Source organism: Necator americanus, chromosome I, assembly GCF_031761385.1.
Source record: "Necator americanus strain Aroian chromosome I, whole genome shotgun sequence".
NCBI classification, from domain to species: domain Eukaryota; kingdom Metazoa; phylum Nematoda; class Chromadorea; order Rhabditida; family Ancylostomatidae; genus Necator; species Necator americanus.
Window position 1 is genome coordinate 30,101,951 of NC_087371.1, and position 17,927 is coordinate 30,119,877.

General features: G+C 41.9%; 1 protein-coding gene across 2 annotated transcripts; it reads right to left on the reverse strand.

Annotated features, from left to right (window-relative positions):
• Window positions 1–257: 257 nt before the first annotated feature.
• RB195_007309 (uncharacterized protein) lies at window positions 258–3,932 on the reverse strand (the record flags this gene model as incomplete). 2 transcript variants are annotated; one of them, XM_064180863.1, is made up of 7 exons in its annotated part: window positions 258–394; window positions 454–534; window positions 1,300–1,412; window positions 1,471–1,648; window positions 3,468–3,654; window positions 3,790–3,809; window positions 3,860–3,932. In XM_064180863.1, 7 exons carry the CDS (start codon window positions 3,930–3,932, stop codon window positions 258–260), a joined length of 789 nt encoding a protein of 262 aa, XP_064037700.1. The 2 variants fall into 2 exon arrangements, with proteins under 2 accessions (XP_064037700.1, XP_013293018.2); XM_013437564.2 differs by lacking the exons at window positions 3,790–3,809; window positions 3,860–3,932.
• Window positions 3,933–17,927: the final 13,995 nt, after the last annotated feature.

A 17,927-nucleotide genomic window follows, 5' to 3' on the forward strand; every position in this document is an offset into this window, starting at 1 on the left:
TTCGCTGAAGCAGATCGACCGAGCACCCCAGGTGCAAAAAGAACAAATATTTTTCAATGAAATGCTTTCTTCGGATCTTGTGTCGAAAATAAAAATTTATCACAGAAACATCAAATGTCCAAAAATTGCAAATTTACCCATATTGCGAACAAAAACATAAAATGTATGTACATTATGAACATGGAAATCTTCAAAAAAAAAGTAGTAAACCGTTAGCTTGCGAAGCTAACTAGCAAGTTTTCAGGGAAAAAGCGGATTCATTGTGATGCTCGGGCACATTCAATGATGCTTTTTCCAATATTCAGGATGAGCTGGTCTACCTCCAAACGATACTCTTGGGCCTTAACCCGATCACTAACGGCTAGTTCCCTCAGACGAATACTCAGAGATGCTCCTGAAAAGATACTAGTACTAGTACCAAACTCGCCATCACACTTCATCTTAAAAGCAAACCTAAAATGTCCCATTCGTCGCCTGGAGGAGGAACAGTATGGCTGTTAAAATCTCTGGCAAAGGCTTCAAGGACTGACAAAGCTAAATTAAGCATTATTAATTTGCTTGACCGGTCGGTCTTAAGCTTCAAGCCGTTGAGAGGAATGATTTACAAGAAAAAAACGTTGTTATTCACGGTGACATTGAAAGTGACAGCTTTATCGAAACAAACGCACAGAATGACAGCCACTGTACCAAAAATGCTCGGAATTACGCTAACTCATAATGTGATTTGATAACGATGCGTTCGTTTGGTACATATAGAAAAATTACAGTGTTTTGAAAGATTTACTCAAGTTCTGAATCATTAGCCTCAACTTAGACTTTCAAAAACATATATAGTAACTTGAGGTACCAAAAATAACCGACAAAGTTCTCACAGCACATAGCGCACACAGGCAACCGCACGCACCGCACCGAAATATCAGTTACGCCGCTACCTGCTTCCGTCAGTCTTGAAGATACTAATTCGTCCTCATTGTTTTTTCTGATGGCGTTAAGCGTCCCAGCCCCACATTTTTAAAGACCGTCATTTTTCAGAAGATCGCTCAGAATAAACAAGATTTGAAAACTCGAACCGGGATTTCTAAAATTTAATATTCTAAACTTTTGATATCTTAAGTTGTTCTCGAAAATTACTTTCTGTTGGTCGCACAATATAGGAATTTCGGTTACGCGATGTACCACCTAATCTGTACATTGTACAAGTAGTTCGTATTAGTTTATTCACAAAACAATAAAGGGACATAGAATAAGAAATAGAAGAGAAAGAAAGAAGAATTAGAATAAGAAAGAATGGGTACATACCATGATCACCATCTTTTGTTTGTTTCTCCTCTTTCTCAGAACTACAAGGCAGCTCAAGCTTCGGAGAACATTCAGGCTCCCTTTTCGGTGATGAACGTGAACGGCGGGAATTGCTGCAGAAGGTCAACTAATAACACTGAATTATCTCATTAAAAAATTCCTAGAAGACACCTGTTTTCTCCTGCAAATAACGTCAGAAACACCATTCGTTCATAAAATGGCCAAGCCATTATCCTTCTAGTAACCCTTGATTCTGCACCATTTGGTTGCTGAAGGGCTTCTTTCATATACCGTTGTTTCCTGACATACGTATCACGCAATGTTCTCCAGTGTTTTTGTAGCTCGATAACTGAAAAGTGTTAAATATCGACAACACAAAAACAACGACGACTAAAAAAGTACAAAAGATCAACAGCACTAAAAAAAACTAGCACCAGAGATTGTTATCGATTCCAGATGAGGCAAAAAATTGAGCAGGAACAGAATCTTTGCCAAGAACTTTAATCTTTCCATAGAACGTCATAAGCAAAACGATGTTAGTACTTTATGATGTTTAAAGGCAGCACACCACGAATCTGACATGGTTAGAAAATCCGCGGGAAAAGCTAGAGATGGGGGGTTGTGGATTGCGCGATCCGAGGTGGCTCCGTCCGCTCATCACTCCCTAGTCGTCGTGAAAAATGGAGTGAAAGACGCCCTTTTCCGACGATTTCAGGTGCAACTATGAAAAACAGGAAAAGAGACTTGATTTGCTGTTACTTCTAACAGGAGATCTATCTAATTCAGTCAGCAACAGTTGTCGCTGAATTGGTTGTGTCGCTCAGATGCGTTAGGCTCTTAGTTGCGGCGGGCTAGTGATACTACGTAGCCAGAGCGAAGGCGCTTCCAAATCTTTTTTTTTGTGCTAGCCCATCCATCTTTTACTTCGTGCAGCTGAGCATGATCAGGAGCCCCTAGACGATCGAGCACGTTGACTGTACATGAAAAGCACAGGATTTCCAAAGCCTGCTATATTTACGGGAAGCTTCCGGCGTATGGTCGGGTCAAAACGACATGAAGCACGGACAGTTGCGTAAGCGGCTGCGCTCAAAGCCGAGCGGTGGAAATAGCGGTTGGGATTGAGGTGGGGCCATGGCGAAACAGAAATGAGTGACGGTTGCGACGATCCTCACACGACCGATCACAACCGCTGCGCTCCACCGCTTCGCTTCGAGCGTAGCCGCTTACACAACTGTCCGTTTTTCGCGTATTTTTGACCAAACTATATTTCTACGCTGAATGTATTCAATAGGGTGCGCGCAGTGCGATGTACATTCGATTAGATAGGGGACGCTGCAAAGATAATGGAGCACGTCAAACAGAGGAAGAGGGTGCGTTGCGGGACACGTACTACTCCCACGTGGTTAAATACGTTCCGCACCGAGCTTTCGCTTTGGAAGCCCTGTGCTTTGGCAGAATTGCTTGACTTTTGAGTGTCGTTGACAAACAAAAGAGAAGAGACTGCCCTAAGAGAAGCCTGGTTTGACCGATGGATAATCCTACACAGCTAATGGGCGTAAAATGTTCCTCAGCTAATCATGCTGTCACCGATTTTAATGGCAGTGGATTCCCTCCATCATAACAACAAGATAAAGCGGAAAATAAAGCGCGTCGGCAAATAGCATAGTCAAGCCAAAACGACCTAAGGCCCAGTGTAATTGCGTGACTGCGCTAGAACAAGCGCGGTAGAGCTGGCGGTTGCGACCGGGGACCGTACATTTTCCAATTGGACTGCAGAGGTGAGTAATACGCCTACCTCGATCTACGACGCAACCAGACTCGCTTTGATTTTCTCGTCGGATCATTTTGACCAGGCTCTATGAGCTGCGACACGCCTACGCTTCTGTGCTTGAATGTCGGGAATGTTAAGTGTTACGTCGGTAAACTTAAGAGAAGATTCACTTCAAGAGGGGCACAAGCCTTCTCATCACTTCACGTCTTAAAAATGACAAGATCTCGAGGACAATAATACTTTTAGGACGTTAATCCATACCATGATTCGTGATCTGCTGATTTTCAAATAAGCATTTAACAAAATTTAGATCCACATTAATTGTAAAGGTCATTTGCAAAAGCAAGAAGACCTTTCAAAGATATTGACACCACCGTTGAACTTAGCTTAATCTTACTTGGAATTTGTTTGCCTTTGTGTGAGAAAGCTTGCTGTATTTCATGCCATTTTCGCATCCTTACAGCACTGTTCTTGTAATCGCAGTGATCCTCTAGCCACAATACTTTACGCTCTTGTACTAGGTCAATCAGGTAGAATTTGTCGTCTTCGGTGAAATGGGAAAAATCATCGCTGCACTTAGGCATCTGAAAGAACGAACGCAAACATTTCGCATTGAGTTTTTGTGTTCTAAAGAAGATGAGTAAATTAAAGTAAGAATGCTGCAGAATGTATGGTATACAGGTACACAAACAATAATCTGTATAAGATTAAAAACATACGTTTCTCCGGAAGAGGTTGCCTATCTCGTGTTATAATTACGCAGCGCTGACGCACGTCAATCGATCGGACCGACACGCGACGACGCTGCGAAAGAACCAGCAGCTACCCTCATGACTTCCTTATTTGCATACAGCAACAGCATCGGTTGCGTGAATCCGTAGACCAGTGATCTACGAACGATGTTGTTCTGGAGGCAGACGCTGGAATGGTGCATTTTTACGGTAAGAACAATGTAAAGTGAAGTATACTCAATAGCCGTTCAAACGCCCGGACTTTACGCATCGCTAAATACTTGGCAATCTCTTTGTTTACAAGGTCCCTTCCAATACCATCATTCTAGATGTTAGGGAAGAGAGTTGGTGAGTTAGCTAGCTTCAAACTACATAACTTATAGTCGGGTCAAAACAACATGAAGCACAATACAGTTGCGTAAGCGGTTGTGGCCAAAGCGCCACGGTGGAGATAGCGATTGGAGTCGAGGTGGGACCTTGGCGAACTGCAGCAATGAACGGTGGTGGAAGTGGTGACTTCACTCGATCCTAACCGCTACGCTCCCCCGCACTGCTTCGAGCGCAACCGCTTCCGTAACTGCACCGTGCTTCATGTCGTTTTGACTCTACTATATGCTTGCTCTCATCCTTTTTTCTGCTGAAGTAACACGGATAGAAAGCAAGGCAAAGACCAGGTCTCAGTGTTCAAAGGAATACGGAAAGTAGCGTCTACAAAACCATTTAGAATAAATTGAACCTGTCCTCCCCAAAGAATATCACAGACGGCTCGAAGTGGCTGCTATACAATTCCTCTAATCGCCGCCCCTCACACGGAAGACTTCGAATAGAACTGCGTAATCAGACATTCACTCCCTGCGCAAATAGCACATATGTTCAAAATATAAATATAACACATTCTACTAATACGAATATCCAAAATACTATCACAGAGCGTTGAAACGTCAATCCTAATATGCGTCAAAAGGTGTTTTCAGCTTTTAGTGTTCAATTTGAAGTTTCTGGATCACTCGTTACATTGTACTCGTTTGCCCTCCCGATGCTGCACTATCATATAACCGGCTCAAACCGACATGAAGCTCGGCGCAGTTGCGTAAACGGCTGCGTTCGAATCCGTGCCGTAGAGCGTAGCGAGCCTAGGAGACTTCGTAGCGCCACTCAACGCTGGGAATTGGTCCTACCTCGATCCTAACCGCTACATCTTACCGCACCGCTTCAAGCCGAATTGGTGATATAGCGCAGCCGGTTACGCAATTGCACCGAGCTCCAAGCTCGTTTTGACCCGATTATATCACAGTTGTGGAATCAGTGAAACTCCTTAAAACAGATTTTACAAATTCCGAAACATTTGCTTCGCCTAGTGGAAATTTAACAGCATTTTAGTAAAGCAGTTACATGATTCAGAATAGGGTGCCAGAAGGGTGATCCACCGTTTTCTGCATACTTCTCAGAGCCGCTTTGATTCTTTGATTTTGATTGTTTTCCTTTCTGCTTTCGAATCTCTGGCATAGATGTTCCGATTCACCTGCATAATCAGTTGTTACCGCTATTGACGAATAATAGTACTACATTCCAGTTGGACTTCGAATCTAGCCAATCCGTACTATCTCATCCAGCTGTTGTTTAATTCACCTATTGTTGTAATTAAGTCAAAACCACCTGACCCCTGATGCAATTGCGTAGGCGGAGGCGCTCAAAGCAGGGCGGCAATGCCGGCGCGTGGATTTTAGGCTGGATCATCGCTGGATACACTTGAACTGCAGTGAGTGAAGCTTGCGATGATTCCACCTGGATAGTTCCACCGTGCCGCGTCCGCCTGCAGAGTTCAACAGGCGCCAGTAAAATATGCGCATCTATAGTCGGGTCAATACCACATGAAGCACGGACATTTGCGCAAGCGGCTGCGCTCGAAGCGGAGCGGTGGAGCGTAGCGGTTAAGATCGCGTAAGGACCCTCACTGCCGCCACTCACCTCTGCAGTTCGCCATGGTCCCACCTCGATTCCAACCAAAAGGTATTAACGTTGAAATTAAAATTTCCTGTCTCGACCGCACCGCTTCCGAGCGCAGTCTCTTGCGTAACGGTCCGTGCTTCATGTCGTTTTGACCCAACTATAGCTTTCGAATGGTAGCTAAGGAAATGTATCAGTCTGAACATCTGGCGTATTCCAGAAACATGACGAAATGAAAACATTCATCCACAACAACTTGCAATTTCTGGACAAATTTCTATCCCCACTTTCCACGTTTGCAATTCTGAAGTGCAGAAGGGCTGGAATTCGAAATGTTTTGCTATTGTATAGAATTTTCCAGTTCCTCCACTTTTTTACTGTCAGGGAACATTTGTTACCAGGCACCAGAAGATATTAACGTTGAAATTGAAATTTCCCAGAAGTACTTGGTGGTGATCCGGCGATCTATTAAGATAACCTCGAGCGTGGGATAATTTCTCGCTGTAAAAAAGAAAAGAAGAGGAGTTCCTTTACTTTCCGCTGATAAGCAGAGCATGAATGTCACAAAGAAGAATAATTTCATCTGAAAGCAGCAGACTATCATTGATCAGTCGATCCTTTTTGTTTTCCTTTTTGTCGCCAAATAGACTTCAATTCACTTTTAATGACATTCTTCGCATTTTAATCGCGTTTTGAAATGTGTCTTCATCTTTTCTATCAACGTTCCTAAGAAGTTTATAAAGCCTTGCACGTTTGGGCATAGAAAATCGGAACTATCGCAACAACAACACTTCACTTAAATTCTAACGACCTACAGGCTAGTCATACGCAGCAATCTTACGCCCTCGTAACGGTAAGGTTTTACAGATAGCAGCAAAAGAGACCAAAAGAGGAGAATTACGCTTTTAAGTAAAAGAAAATGTTCGGAATTTGTATTCGCTTCACAGCAACTTGATGGGACAGTGACAAATCCTAATTTGTCACTGTCCCATCAAGTTCCTGTGAAGCGAACACATATCCTAACACGATCTACATCCGCTTTGATACATTTGCTAGCCCCCAAAAATCATTGTATAGGCTAGACACGCGTTGGTAAACCTCAAAAGATTCTGAATTGAAGTGAATGTGGTGGCGCATCGCAAGCGGATTGATATGCTAAAGACTTTATCGTTTTTAAATTCTTAGCACATGTATTGGGAGTACCTTAACAATTACAAAGAGAACGTATTCTGCTGGGTTGTTTCATAAAATACAACATAATCTGTGGTGTAAATTAGAAATTAAAGATTTTGGAAAGGCTGTTGAACATTACTATTCGGTTGAGTTTGTTCAGTCGAATTCCTACAGTAGAATCAAAACAACATGAAGCACGGCACAGCTGCGCAACCAGTTGCGCTCGCAGCGGCGCGGTGGAGATAGCGGTTAGAATCGAGTCGGGACCACTGCCTAGGGTTTCGAAATGTCGTTTCGACCCTACTATAAGCTAATGAAATTTATTCTAGAAAATTTTGGACATTTAGAGATTTCAGATTTCAGATGAAATTCATTTTACATGCAAACAAAACGGAGAAAATCATGATCATGATCATGATATATATATAATAATGGGCTTATTCTGTCACGTGTGTCTGTGTGTGCGTGTGTGTGTGTCAGTCACGAAATTCAAAAAGGGGGGTGTCCGGCGTCGAGTTGGTGCCTCGACGCAAGAAAGGTATAAAATGGGGTGCGACGGGTCCACCGGCGCCAGATACCTCTAGAAGGGGTGTGACGGGTCCACCGGCGTCGGGTTGGCGCGCCGGCGCCAACCAGCTATAATATGGGGTGCGACGGGTCCACCGGCGTCGGATTGGTGTGCTGGCGCCAGAAAGCTATAAAATGCTGTAAGAAGGGGCCACCGGCGTCGGATTGGCGCGCCGGTGCCAGACACCTCGGGAAGGGAATGCGACGGGTCCACCGGCGTCGCATTGGTGTGCCGGCGCCAGAAAGCTATAAAATGATGTGAAACGGGTCCACCGGCGTCGGGTTGGCGCGCTGGCGCCAGATAACTATATTACGGGGTGCGACGGGTCCAGCTGCGTCGAAATGGTGCGTGATAACTTTGTGTGCAAGACGCAAAAGATAGATGGTCGCAGCCGTTTCATAGCCGTTGCGACTGGACGCTTTGCTTTTCATCTTTACGACTCCTACGCGTGTCTATTTCCTTCTTCGCTCGCCTCAAATTGGTAGCATGCCGTTCTCAGAAAGTGGAAACCCGCATGCAAACGGGTGCTTAAATAGTAGCAGGATGTTTATGTGATCTGACGTGGAACGTTATCCTTATCGGTAGGAAGATGTCCTTCACGTCATTTTATGCTAAAACATCCTTCTTTGATAACTGTTTGGGGAAAATAGGAGGAATACTCATATTTCGCGCGATACTTTTAAACTTTGTCTACAATATAAACAAATCACTCATTGCTTTGACTTTTCCAGGCTCTGACGAAGGCGAGAAAGCGAGAAGGCGATGACGCCGAAAAACCAGCTGTTGATAAAAAATCAATACCAATGCTGTCTACAGCTCAAGTAAGATCAGAACCTTTCGCTTGGTCAGGGAATTGCTTTATTCGAGTCGAAACGACATGAAGCACGGTGTTGTTCGTAAGCGGTTGTGTTCGAAGCGGTGCGTTGGTGCGTAGCGGTTAGGATCGAGGCGGTGCCATAGCGAACAGCAGCGGTGAATGGTGCTACCAAATGCTTCACTTCGATCCTAATCGCTAGGCTCCATCGCAGCTCCATGCTCCGATCGCAGCCGCTCTACGCAACTGTACCGAGCTTCACATCCTTTTGATCCTACCCTACCTTCTTAGTCAAATAACGGTGCCATGTGTTCATCAGCCATGTGTGTTTAAAGGCACCACCCCACGAATTTGAGGTGTTACGGATTTCAGGTGGAGTGTTCGTACACGGGATCGTAAATTATAGAGAGTGGGTGATTCCGTCCGTTTCTTCCTAATTGCCGTAAAAAAAAAACGGCCCGGAAGATACGGCTTCGAGCCTTCCGGCGCGCTATTTTCTACAACGAGTTCGATTGCCGGGCGCCAGCCCTGTGCACGCGACATATCTTCCGGACCGTTTTTACGGCAATTAGAAAGAAATGGACGCAGTCACCTCCCTCTCCACCCCCTCTTCATAATCTACTATCCCGTACAAGAATACTCCGCCTGAAATCCGCACCACCTCAGATTTGTGGGGTGATGCCTTAAAAGCGTGATTCTTCTCTGTTGGTCATTTTGCTGCTATCTGTAAAACCTTGCCTTCGCGAGGGCGTAAGATTGCTGCGCATGACTACCCTGTAGTGATTATAAGCGGATCCTACGCTATCCTATCTTATTTCTGTAGCATTACGTGAAGTTCATGCTACATATGGTTGACAATGTACGATATTATATAGAGGAAGTTTTTGAGAGTTTTGCTTTAAGACTTTTCGCTTATCACTGTCATGATAATACTATATAATAACGAGCTTATTCTGTCACGTGTGTGTGTGTCACGAAATAATAAAGATGGGGTGAGACGGGTCCCACGTGATCGGATTAGTGCGCTGTTGTGATATGATATGCTAAAGACTTTATCGTTTCTAAATTCTTTACACATATATTGGGAGTATAGTAGAGTCAAAACGACATGAAGCACGTACGCAATTGCGTACACGGCTTCTCTCGAGGCGTGCGGTGCAATAACTTCGTGTGCGTTTCGCAAAAGGTAAATGGGACATTCCAACCGTTTCATAGACGTAGGCACCGCCCGTGTTGCTTTTCACCTCTATGACTCCTCAGCGGGTCTGTTTTGTTGCACCTTTGCTTTAAGCGTGTAACATCCCTTCTTCAGAAAGGGGAAACACTGGTGCAAACGGCATGTGGATATGTTCTTTTAAGAGGAAGATATCTATTGAATGAAGTTGATTTCAGGCAATTCTGTGTAATTAAGGTTTCTTATCAGAAAATCTCTTAGTCTCTTTGGGAAGTTATTGTCATCTAGGCACGCTGACCTACCTTAGGTCACACTTAGAGCTATGGCTGTTTGAGCTACCGAGATGATTACTACACTTTTTACTGCACTTTTCTTTTGTTTTCTTGCGAAGAATTACGGTGCCTGCTGTATATCATATTGATATCGAAAGAGTGTTTGAAGGTGAAGTTTGAATGTTCTCCAAATGTAGAAATGACTTCAGAAAGAATACTATGAAATCTTTCTCCTAAATTCATTTAAAAAAAAGAAGGAAAAAACGTTGTTAGAAAAACGCAATTCTAATTTTGCAGAAAAGCCTCTCTACTATTAATTTTCATTGATGAAAGGGCTTTAGCCGGACGTTCAGACTGGTATAACATAACATAAAAACGTAACAAAAAACGTGTCCATAGATGCTGCATGCTTTTATGCTCCACAAGAAAATTTTGGCAGTTGCTCCCCCATAGCAGACTTTGTACGCCGCGAAAGCATACAGGGTTTTCGGATTTATGTGGTTGCGCCAAGCATGTTCTTGGAATTTTGAAGTGAAAGTGAGCACCACAAGTACAGGCCTTAACCCAAGCTCTAAACCTCTCGTGGTGCTCATCTTCACTGACCGTTAAAGGCTCCCCACGAATATGAGGTGGTACGGATTTCAGGTGGAGAGTTCCTATACGGGGTCATAGATTATAAAGAGGAGGGTGGTTCCTTTCATTTCTTCCTAATTACCGTAAAAAAGTGGTCCGTGCACAAGGGTGGCGCGCTCCAATCGAACTCGTTGTAGAAAATAGCGTACCCGGACGCTCGAAGCCGTATCTTCCAGGCCGTTTTTTATGGCGATTAGGAAGAAATGGACGGAATCACATTTCTCTCCATAATCTACGACTCCGTATAGGTTCTAATCATCAATAAAAATTGTAAGGCATTGACGTTTATGAATTCAAAAAAATGGACATAGGGAAACTTCGGCGCAACTCCTTTCAAGCTTTTCTTTCCATAGAAATTTTTGGGCAAAACTGCGTCCTTGACGGTTTAGTCCTAACGCTGAATAAACACATCCTGCACATAGAAAAAAACAAAAGTTGCCTGTATATAGAATCCGATCAGATTTCAGGTTCCAAGCTCAAATCAAAAATAAACATTCTCGAAATGTTGAAACTGCTGATTTAGATTAGGAATAAGGCATTTATTAGGCATTTGTTGGTAAATGCAAAAAAAAAAGAAGAACGGAAAACGTGTGTAGGAGACTTCTTTTATACTGCGCCGTAGATGCCTAATGGAATTTAGTTCACTTTTAATCACAATCTTCTTGTTTTAAATACGTTTTGAAGTGTGTCTTTATGTTTCTAATTAGTGAGCCTAAGAAGTTTATAAAGCTTTGCAAGTTTGGGCATAGAAAATCGGAACTATCGAAACAACAACAACAACACTTCACTTACATTCTAACGACCGACCGAACTCAGATGCTCAAAATGACGTCAATCAAAGAGTAAGCACGAGTTACGGTACTCGCAAGCATTCATTCGTCCGATGACACCGCTGACATTCCGAGCCTGGAGAATAATACTCAATTTCGCGTAGAGGCAACGCGAATCAGCATTCCGAAAAGTTACAGCGGACCATTCCAGGCGCTGAGTGATCAGCTTCGAATCAGAGTAAAGTACGAAAGTAACCCTTAACATGCATTCGAATAGAGGAAAATAACCTTTGACAACAGTTTGATTCTCTTATAAAGATTCTGAACCACCTTACGAAGGTGAAAGGAAATTTAGAATTCAGGTTCAATCCGCTTATAGTCACTAGAGGCTAGTCATACGCAGCAATTTTACGCCCTTGTAAGGGTAGGGTTTTGCAGATAGCAGCAAAATGACCAACAAAGGAGAATTACTCTTCTAAGTAAGAGAAAAATATTCGGAATTTGTATTCACTTCACAGGAACTTGATGTGAAGTAACAAATTTAACTGCTGCTGGAAATGCTTGAACGATAATCAAATATTGGGGAATCGGCTAAAATGTACCCTGATTGACTTGATCATTTACTTGGAGAAATAAGGGCTCAGTGGCACGCTTATTTCTCTAAGGAAATGATCAAGTTAATCGCGGCCATAAGGCGTAAGCATTAATCTTAGAGGATCTATGACATGTAAGCTGAATCTACTAATAGAACAAAGTAAGATGTAGCATCCAGAAATAAGAGCGTGGTTGAGTGCCCCTTCCCTATCCCACAACTACATTTTCCCAGGTGAATCTGGTGGGCTGGATGAGTGATTTGAACTTTGACTCAGGCTTGAGAAGGCGAATTGCCTAGAGCTTAAAACGTACAAACCGAAAATGAATGAGCGGCATCAACGGCTACCTCCAAAATTCAACCAGTACAGTGTTGCTTAGAGGATTAAGGAACCAAATTTCAAGGACTTTTACTAGAATAACTGAGAAAAAGTTGCCTTTTGCCCAAAATACCTAGTCCTTTCTCAAAAAATACACCACTTCTTCAACGCTCATTCTTCACTAACCTTGAATATGACACAAATGTACACATACATAGCGGTGGTGTAGCGCAGTCGGTAAGAGGTAAATCTACACGATCGATCGGAGGTTTGAATCCGTCGGCTAGCCACCGCAAGTCATTGTTTGGGCCACTTACACATTCGTGAACCTCTATCGATTCTGAATTAAAGTGAACTTGGGGGCGTATCCGGAGCGGATTGATACGCTTAACGACTTTATCGTTTATAAATCCCTTACACATATATTGAGAGTACCTTGGGAATTATGAAGGGGACGGAAAAGGACAAGCTTGCTCTATAAAATACAACATAATCGATAGTACAAATTAGTGGTTGTGGAGGGGCTGTTGAACATTATTATCCGGTTCCGGTCCTTGTTCAGTGGAATTGTTATGCTGATGAAATTCATTTTAGAAGATTAGTGAAAGATCAGTGAACAAAAATCACAGTCCCAAATTCAAACTTTAATGAATTATTTTCAAAGTTTTAAAAAGGGCTAGCGTTGATTTATTTAGATTTTTTTCATTCAGAAGATAAGAGAAAGACAACGTAAAATAAGGTAAGGTAAGGTGTTGTCTGGAAACTGCTTAGTCAAAACGAAGCCTCTTCAAACTGGCACAATGTATTAGATTATCGTTCCTACGGCTGTTAATTGTTGCAAATCTGCATAAAGCGATTGAATGATGAACCTATAAAGATAAAGGATAAAGTCGCCCGCGTATCAATCCATTTGGAATGCGTCGACGCGTTTTACTGCAATTCGTAATCGTTGAGGTTTTGGGACGCGTGTTGGCCCACACAATATCTTGCGGGGGCCAGCTGATATTGAAGTCAGTGTTTTTGTTCTCCCAGACAAGTCTGGTTCCCATTTCCCCGACCCCGGAGGGATGAAAGGTTTGGTTTGCACAATGGACCTCTATCCGACTACCCTTTTAACCACATTTAGCTGATGAACACATGGCACCGCTATTTGACTAAGAAGGTATGGTGGGATCAAAAGGATGTGAAGCTCGGTACAGTTGCGTAAGCGGCTGCGATCGAAGCATGGAGCTGCGATGGAGCCTAGCGATTAGGATCGAAGTGAAGCATTTGGTAGCACCATTCACCGCTGCTGTTCGCTATGGCACCGCCTCGATCCTAACCGCTACGCACCAACGCACCGCTTCGAACGCAACCGCTTACGAACAACACCGTGCTTCATGTCGTTTCGACTCGAATAAAGCAATTTCCTGACCAAGCGAAAGGTTCTGATCTTGGTTGAGCTGTAGACAGCGTTGGTATTGATTTTTTATCAACAGCTGGTTTTTCGGCGTCATCGCCTTCTCGCTTTCTCACCTTCGTCAGAGCTTGCCTGGAAAAAGTCAAAGCAATGAGTGATTTGTTCTCTCCAACGCTTCATCATCGAACAGACTTTGGCTGTTCGCGTACTCAATGACCGACGTATCAGTTAGTACTTACTTTACAAGGAAATCAATAAAATTTACGTACTTGTTCGATATGGCAAAAATCAAGGACAGTCAAACATTGACACTGCTAAGAGTTTTAATCATCACTGGAATTCCTCGATTCTTCAGGAGTCATTTCGTCTGATACCTCGAATTGATTTCGCACCCACTATTACTCTGTTTTTTTTTTCAAATGAATCTTATGTGATTCCTTTTCTCTGCCCTTTGAACACTGTACAAGTGGACTCCTTAACCACAGCTCCTCTTTTCACCTATTCGCTTTCAAGTTGAATGATGAAACGATAAAGTGTCTGGCGTAAATCAATTCGCTTCGGATCCGCCACCACGTTCACTTCAAAATTCAGAATCGTTTGAGGTTTACGGAACTGGCTTATACAATGACGTGCGGGGCCACGCAAAGTGTCAAGTCAGTGTTTTTGTCCTCCCAGACAAGTCTAATGCCAATCTATCGACCCTGGATTGATGAAAGGCTTGGTTGGGACTAGAGAGGTTTCAAACAATCGACCGTGCAGTCACAGCGGAACCTCTTACCGACTGCGCCACTCCCGCTCTCCCTTCAAAATTATGAAGCAAAATGAGTAAAGCAGACTATTCTACTATCTCAATAGATCTGGATTAATTTCTTTAAGGCTATGAACACTAATGAAACATTTTTGAAATTATGCATTGTTATTATTCTTATTATATTTATTTATTCTTATCCGCTGATTGGAAAAAAACATTTTAGGAATTAAGAAGCAGCAAATTATCCCTGCAGCCCTTCGACCAATCTTCAATGCAGAGTTGACGTTCAATGATAAATAGACCATGCAATAAATTATCTGAAATGGAATTACGTGTAATTCAAGCAGAAAATTATGCGCGTTGAAGAACTCCTGTCTGTAATCCTCTCCTGGCATTACTTCTAGAAAGCACATGAGTATAAAATAGCGCGTACAGCTGATTTATTCCCTTTCCATGCAACAGCTGGAAGATTTGTCAAAAAAAGAAACTTACAACTAGTTTTCACCTATAACAGGTGCATTTAGGTTGTGTTCGTCGTACTGTAGGCTTTCAGTGGTTCTCATAACAAGTATGTACTTGCAGGAAAGAAAATAAAAGTTGAAAGAAAAAGCAAAAAAGAGAAGAGAAAATCAAAATAAACGCTTCTGTTTGTGCCCGCCTCGAAACGAATAAAAGCAGCTGATTTATTTGCTGAATTTTTACTTACCGTTTCTTTTTACTGATTTCTGAATAATTTTTATTTAATATTACATTTTGGAATCATCGTAAACGAGAAAAACGAGAGGAACATGAACGGGGAAATTCCTCGTACAGTAGCTGTCTCGCAGACGAGGAAAATATTCTGGCAACATGTATTGCGTTATTAGTAGAAATCAGTAATACCATCGTTGTCTCCCTAATTTTTTGATTTTTAGATTTTTGTACCTTTATCAGGGACCAAAGAAACTCGGTGTATAGTACTGAAAGACGCTAGATTTCATGACCGTGGGACTCTTTATCAGGGACCAAAGAAACTCGGTGTATAATATTGAAAGACGCTAGATTTCACAACCGTGGGACTCGGACGTGGAGCGGCAACGATGTTGTCGCACTCGAAAAATGAATGAAATCCTGACTGAAATACTGGTGACTATCGTCAAACTTCTTTTCTCGATGCTGAATCCTTGAATTTCGATGTTGATTGAAAAAAGACATCTACAGCCCGAATCAAGGATAAAATTCCATAAATTCCATAAATTTTTTATTTTTTTTCAAATTTTCCAAATTTTTAAAGGGCATAATTTTTATCAAACAATGACGAATTTTTTCATTTTCGCCTCAAAAATAGCAATTTCGACGCTGTTACTAAGTGAAAAAAGACATCTACAGCCGGGATCAGGGATAAAATTTCACAATTTTTTAATTTTTTTTTCAAAATTTTCGAATTTTTTAAAGAGCATAATTCTTATCAAACAGTGGCGAATTTTCTTATTTTTGCTCAAATATAGCAATTTTGATGCTGTTACCGAGTGAAAAATACATCTGTCGTCAGACTTGTCTTTCTTCAATCGACAATTAAGGCGGCTCTGGAGGCGGTAGCGGCGACATCAATCGTTTCCACAAAATATGATCGCGATGCGCTCGAAAACCTCTCGTAGGCTTCATGCTCAAATCCTGCCTGTGACGAAACTCGAGTATTTCTGGAAGCCTCTTTCCACCGGATCGCAATCGGCAAACACTAGAAACCGGAACGAATGATGGTAACCAACGCTAAGCTGCTCATTGTGAGACCAAAATGGGACTGTCGCCTTTAAGCCTTGCAAAAGAGGAAAAAATGCTCGTGTATTCGAAAGATCTGTCGTGGTGATTTAAACCTGACATATCTGCTTTAAAAATTTAAATATTTAAAGTTGCGCTTCAGAAAAAAAGAGAATTATGTTTTTTAAAGGCATCACTCCACGAATCTGAGGTGGTACGGATTTCAGGTGAAGTATTCTTATAAGGGATAGTAGATTATGGAGAGGTGGGTGATTCCGTCCATTTCTTTCTAATTACCGTAAAAAACGACCCGGAAGTTACGGCTTCGGGCGTTCTGGCGCACTATTTTCTACAACGAGGGTGGTGCTTCTAAGAAAGATAGATATTCTCTAGAAGATAGTATTCTTGGTTTTTTTAAATGTTGATTTGAATTTTAGTTCAATTTTTAGACTAGCATTGTATGGGACAGGAACGCACAGCTGTCGGTTTCCCAATTTTTCACTATTAGCAGGATCCAGATTCATAACTGTTCCTTTATTCTTTGTTTTTTTTATTTCAAAAAGCACCTTGATCTCCTTGACTCCCGTTCTTTGTGGATTTGCTGGAGCGTGCGTCAGCAACACTCCCTTTTTTCAAAAAGCAGAGGTTAATTTGAAAATATTATAGAATTCGTTTGCAAACTTCGAAATAATAATAATATAAGTAAATAATGTGAACAAATGATGTAAATAATAAGTGTATTAATAAATAATAATATAACATTAATGAATAATAATGTAGAATTCGAATTTGAATGTAATGTTAATGCGTCACACGCGAATGCGACATAAAAATATGACAATAAAATACGATAAAAAAGAAAAAAAAATGTTGCAACATAAAAAACATAAAAATATAATGAATGTTAAAGAGACATAAGTTGACTTAGTGTCGGGCCATCGAATAAAATAGCAGAAAGTCTATGAATAACTAATTTGAGGGCTCAAACCAGAAAATACATAAAATATAACATTTATGTATGAACAACATAAGACATTCAAAGAATTTTTTTGGCTGTCAATGGTGAAATGGCGGGATGGGCAGACCGATTCAATATACTGGCAAAATTGTGTGCATGGCAAATTAAATATACTCCTTGTGATTTTTTCAACGAAATTTTCTTGAGGTGAAAAATACATTGCAATATATTCCAGAAGTGCGAAAGTTCGGCTTTCCTTGAATCTTGGCATGATGATCTGACTTTCCAGGCTCTGATGAAGGCCAAAACGTTAGCCATAATAAAGTTTGTTAACAGTCTTAGCTGTTGCTCAAATTTGATTTTTTTCTTTTTCAAATTTTCAATTCAAATTTCAAATCAAATTTTTTCAAATCGTTTCGAACTTTTGCATCGATGAATCCTTAATCCTTATAGCGGTGTCACCGTTCCCCAGAACATCCCGACCTGGTTGTTCGAAGCCGATATCAAAGTGTACGGCGACAGTAAAAACTGTCCATGTCCGCCTGACTGCGCAGTGTGTCTGTCTGCTGTCGGCTGCTGGATTCAGGCCGTCACTAACAGAGAGAGAGAGAGAGACAGAAAAAACCTCTCCATTCATGACTCGTTTCCAGCATATTCATGTATAGAAAACAGGTGGTAGTGGTGCTTAAGTGAGCGCGAAACAAACGGGGAAAAAAACCACACCATTCGAACACGACATAGAGTGGAATGTGGCATAATAGCAGCTTATATAGTGCCACTAGTTTTTCTTATTAGTTTTGTCGCTGTCTGCGCCCAAAAAAACGTATGTAGACGTCAGCGCTGTCAAGTGGAAGTTCGTCCAGAGTCAGAGAGGTCAAGTCAGTTGACGGTGGCTGTGAGGTGGCGGCGAACCAGTAAATGAACTAAAATTACAATTAATATTTTCCAAAAGACCACAGGAAAGAAGCGTGGAGGGAAAAAAAACGAGGTCTACGTGCCAGCCAGCTGAACGCAGAGGA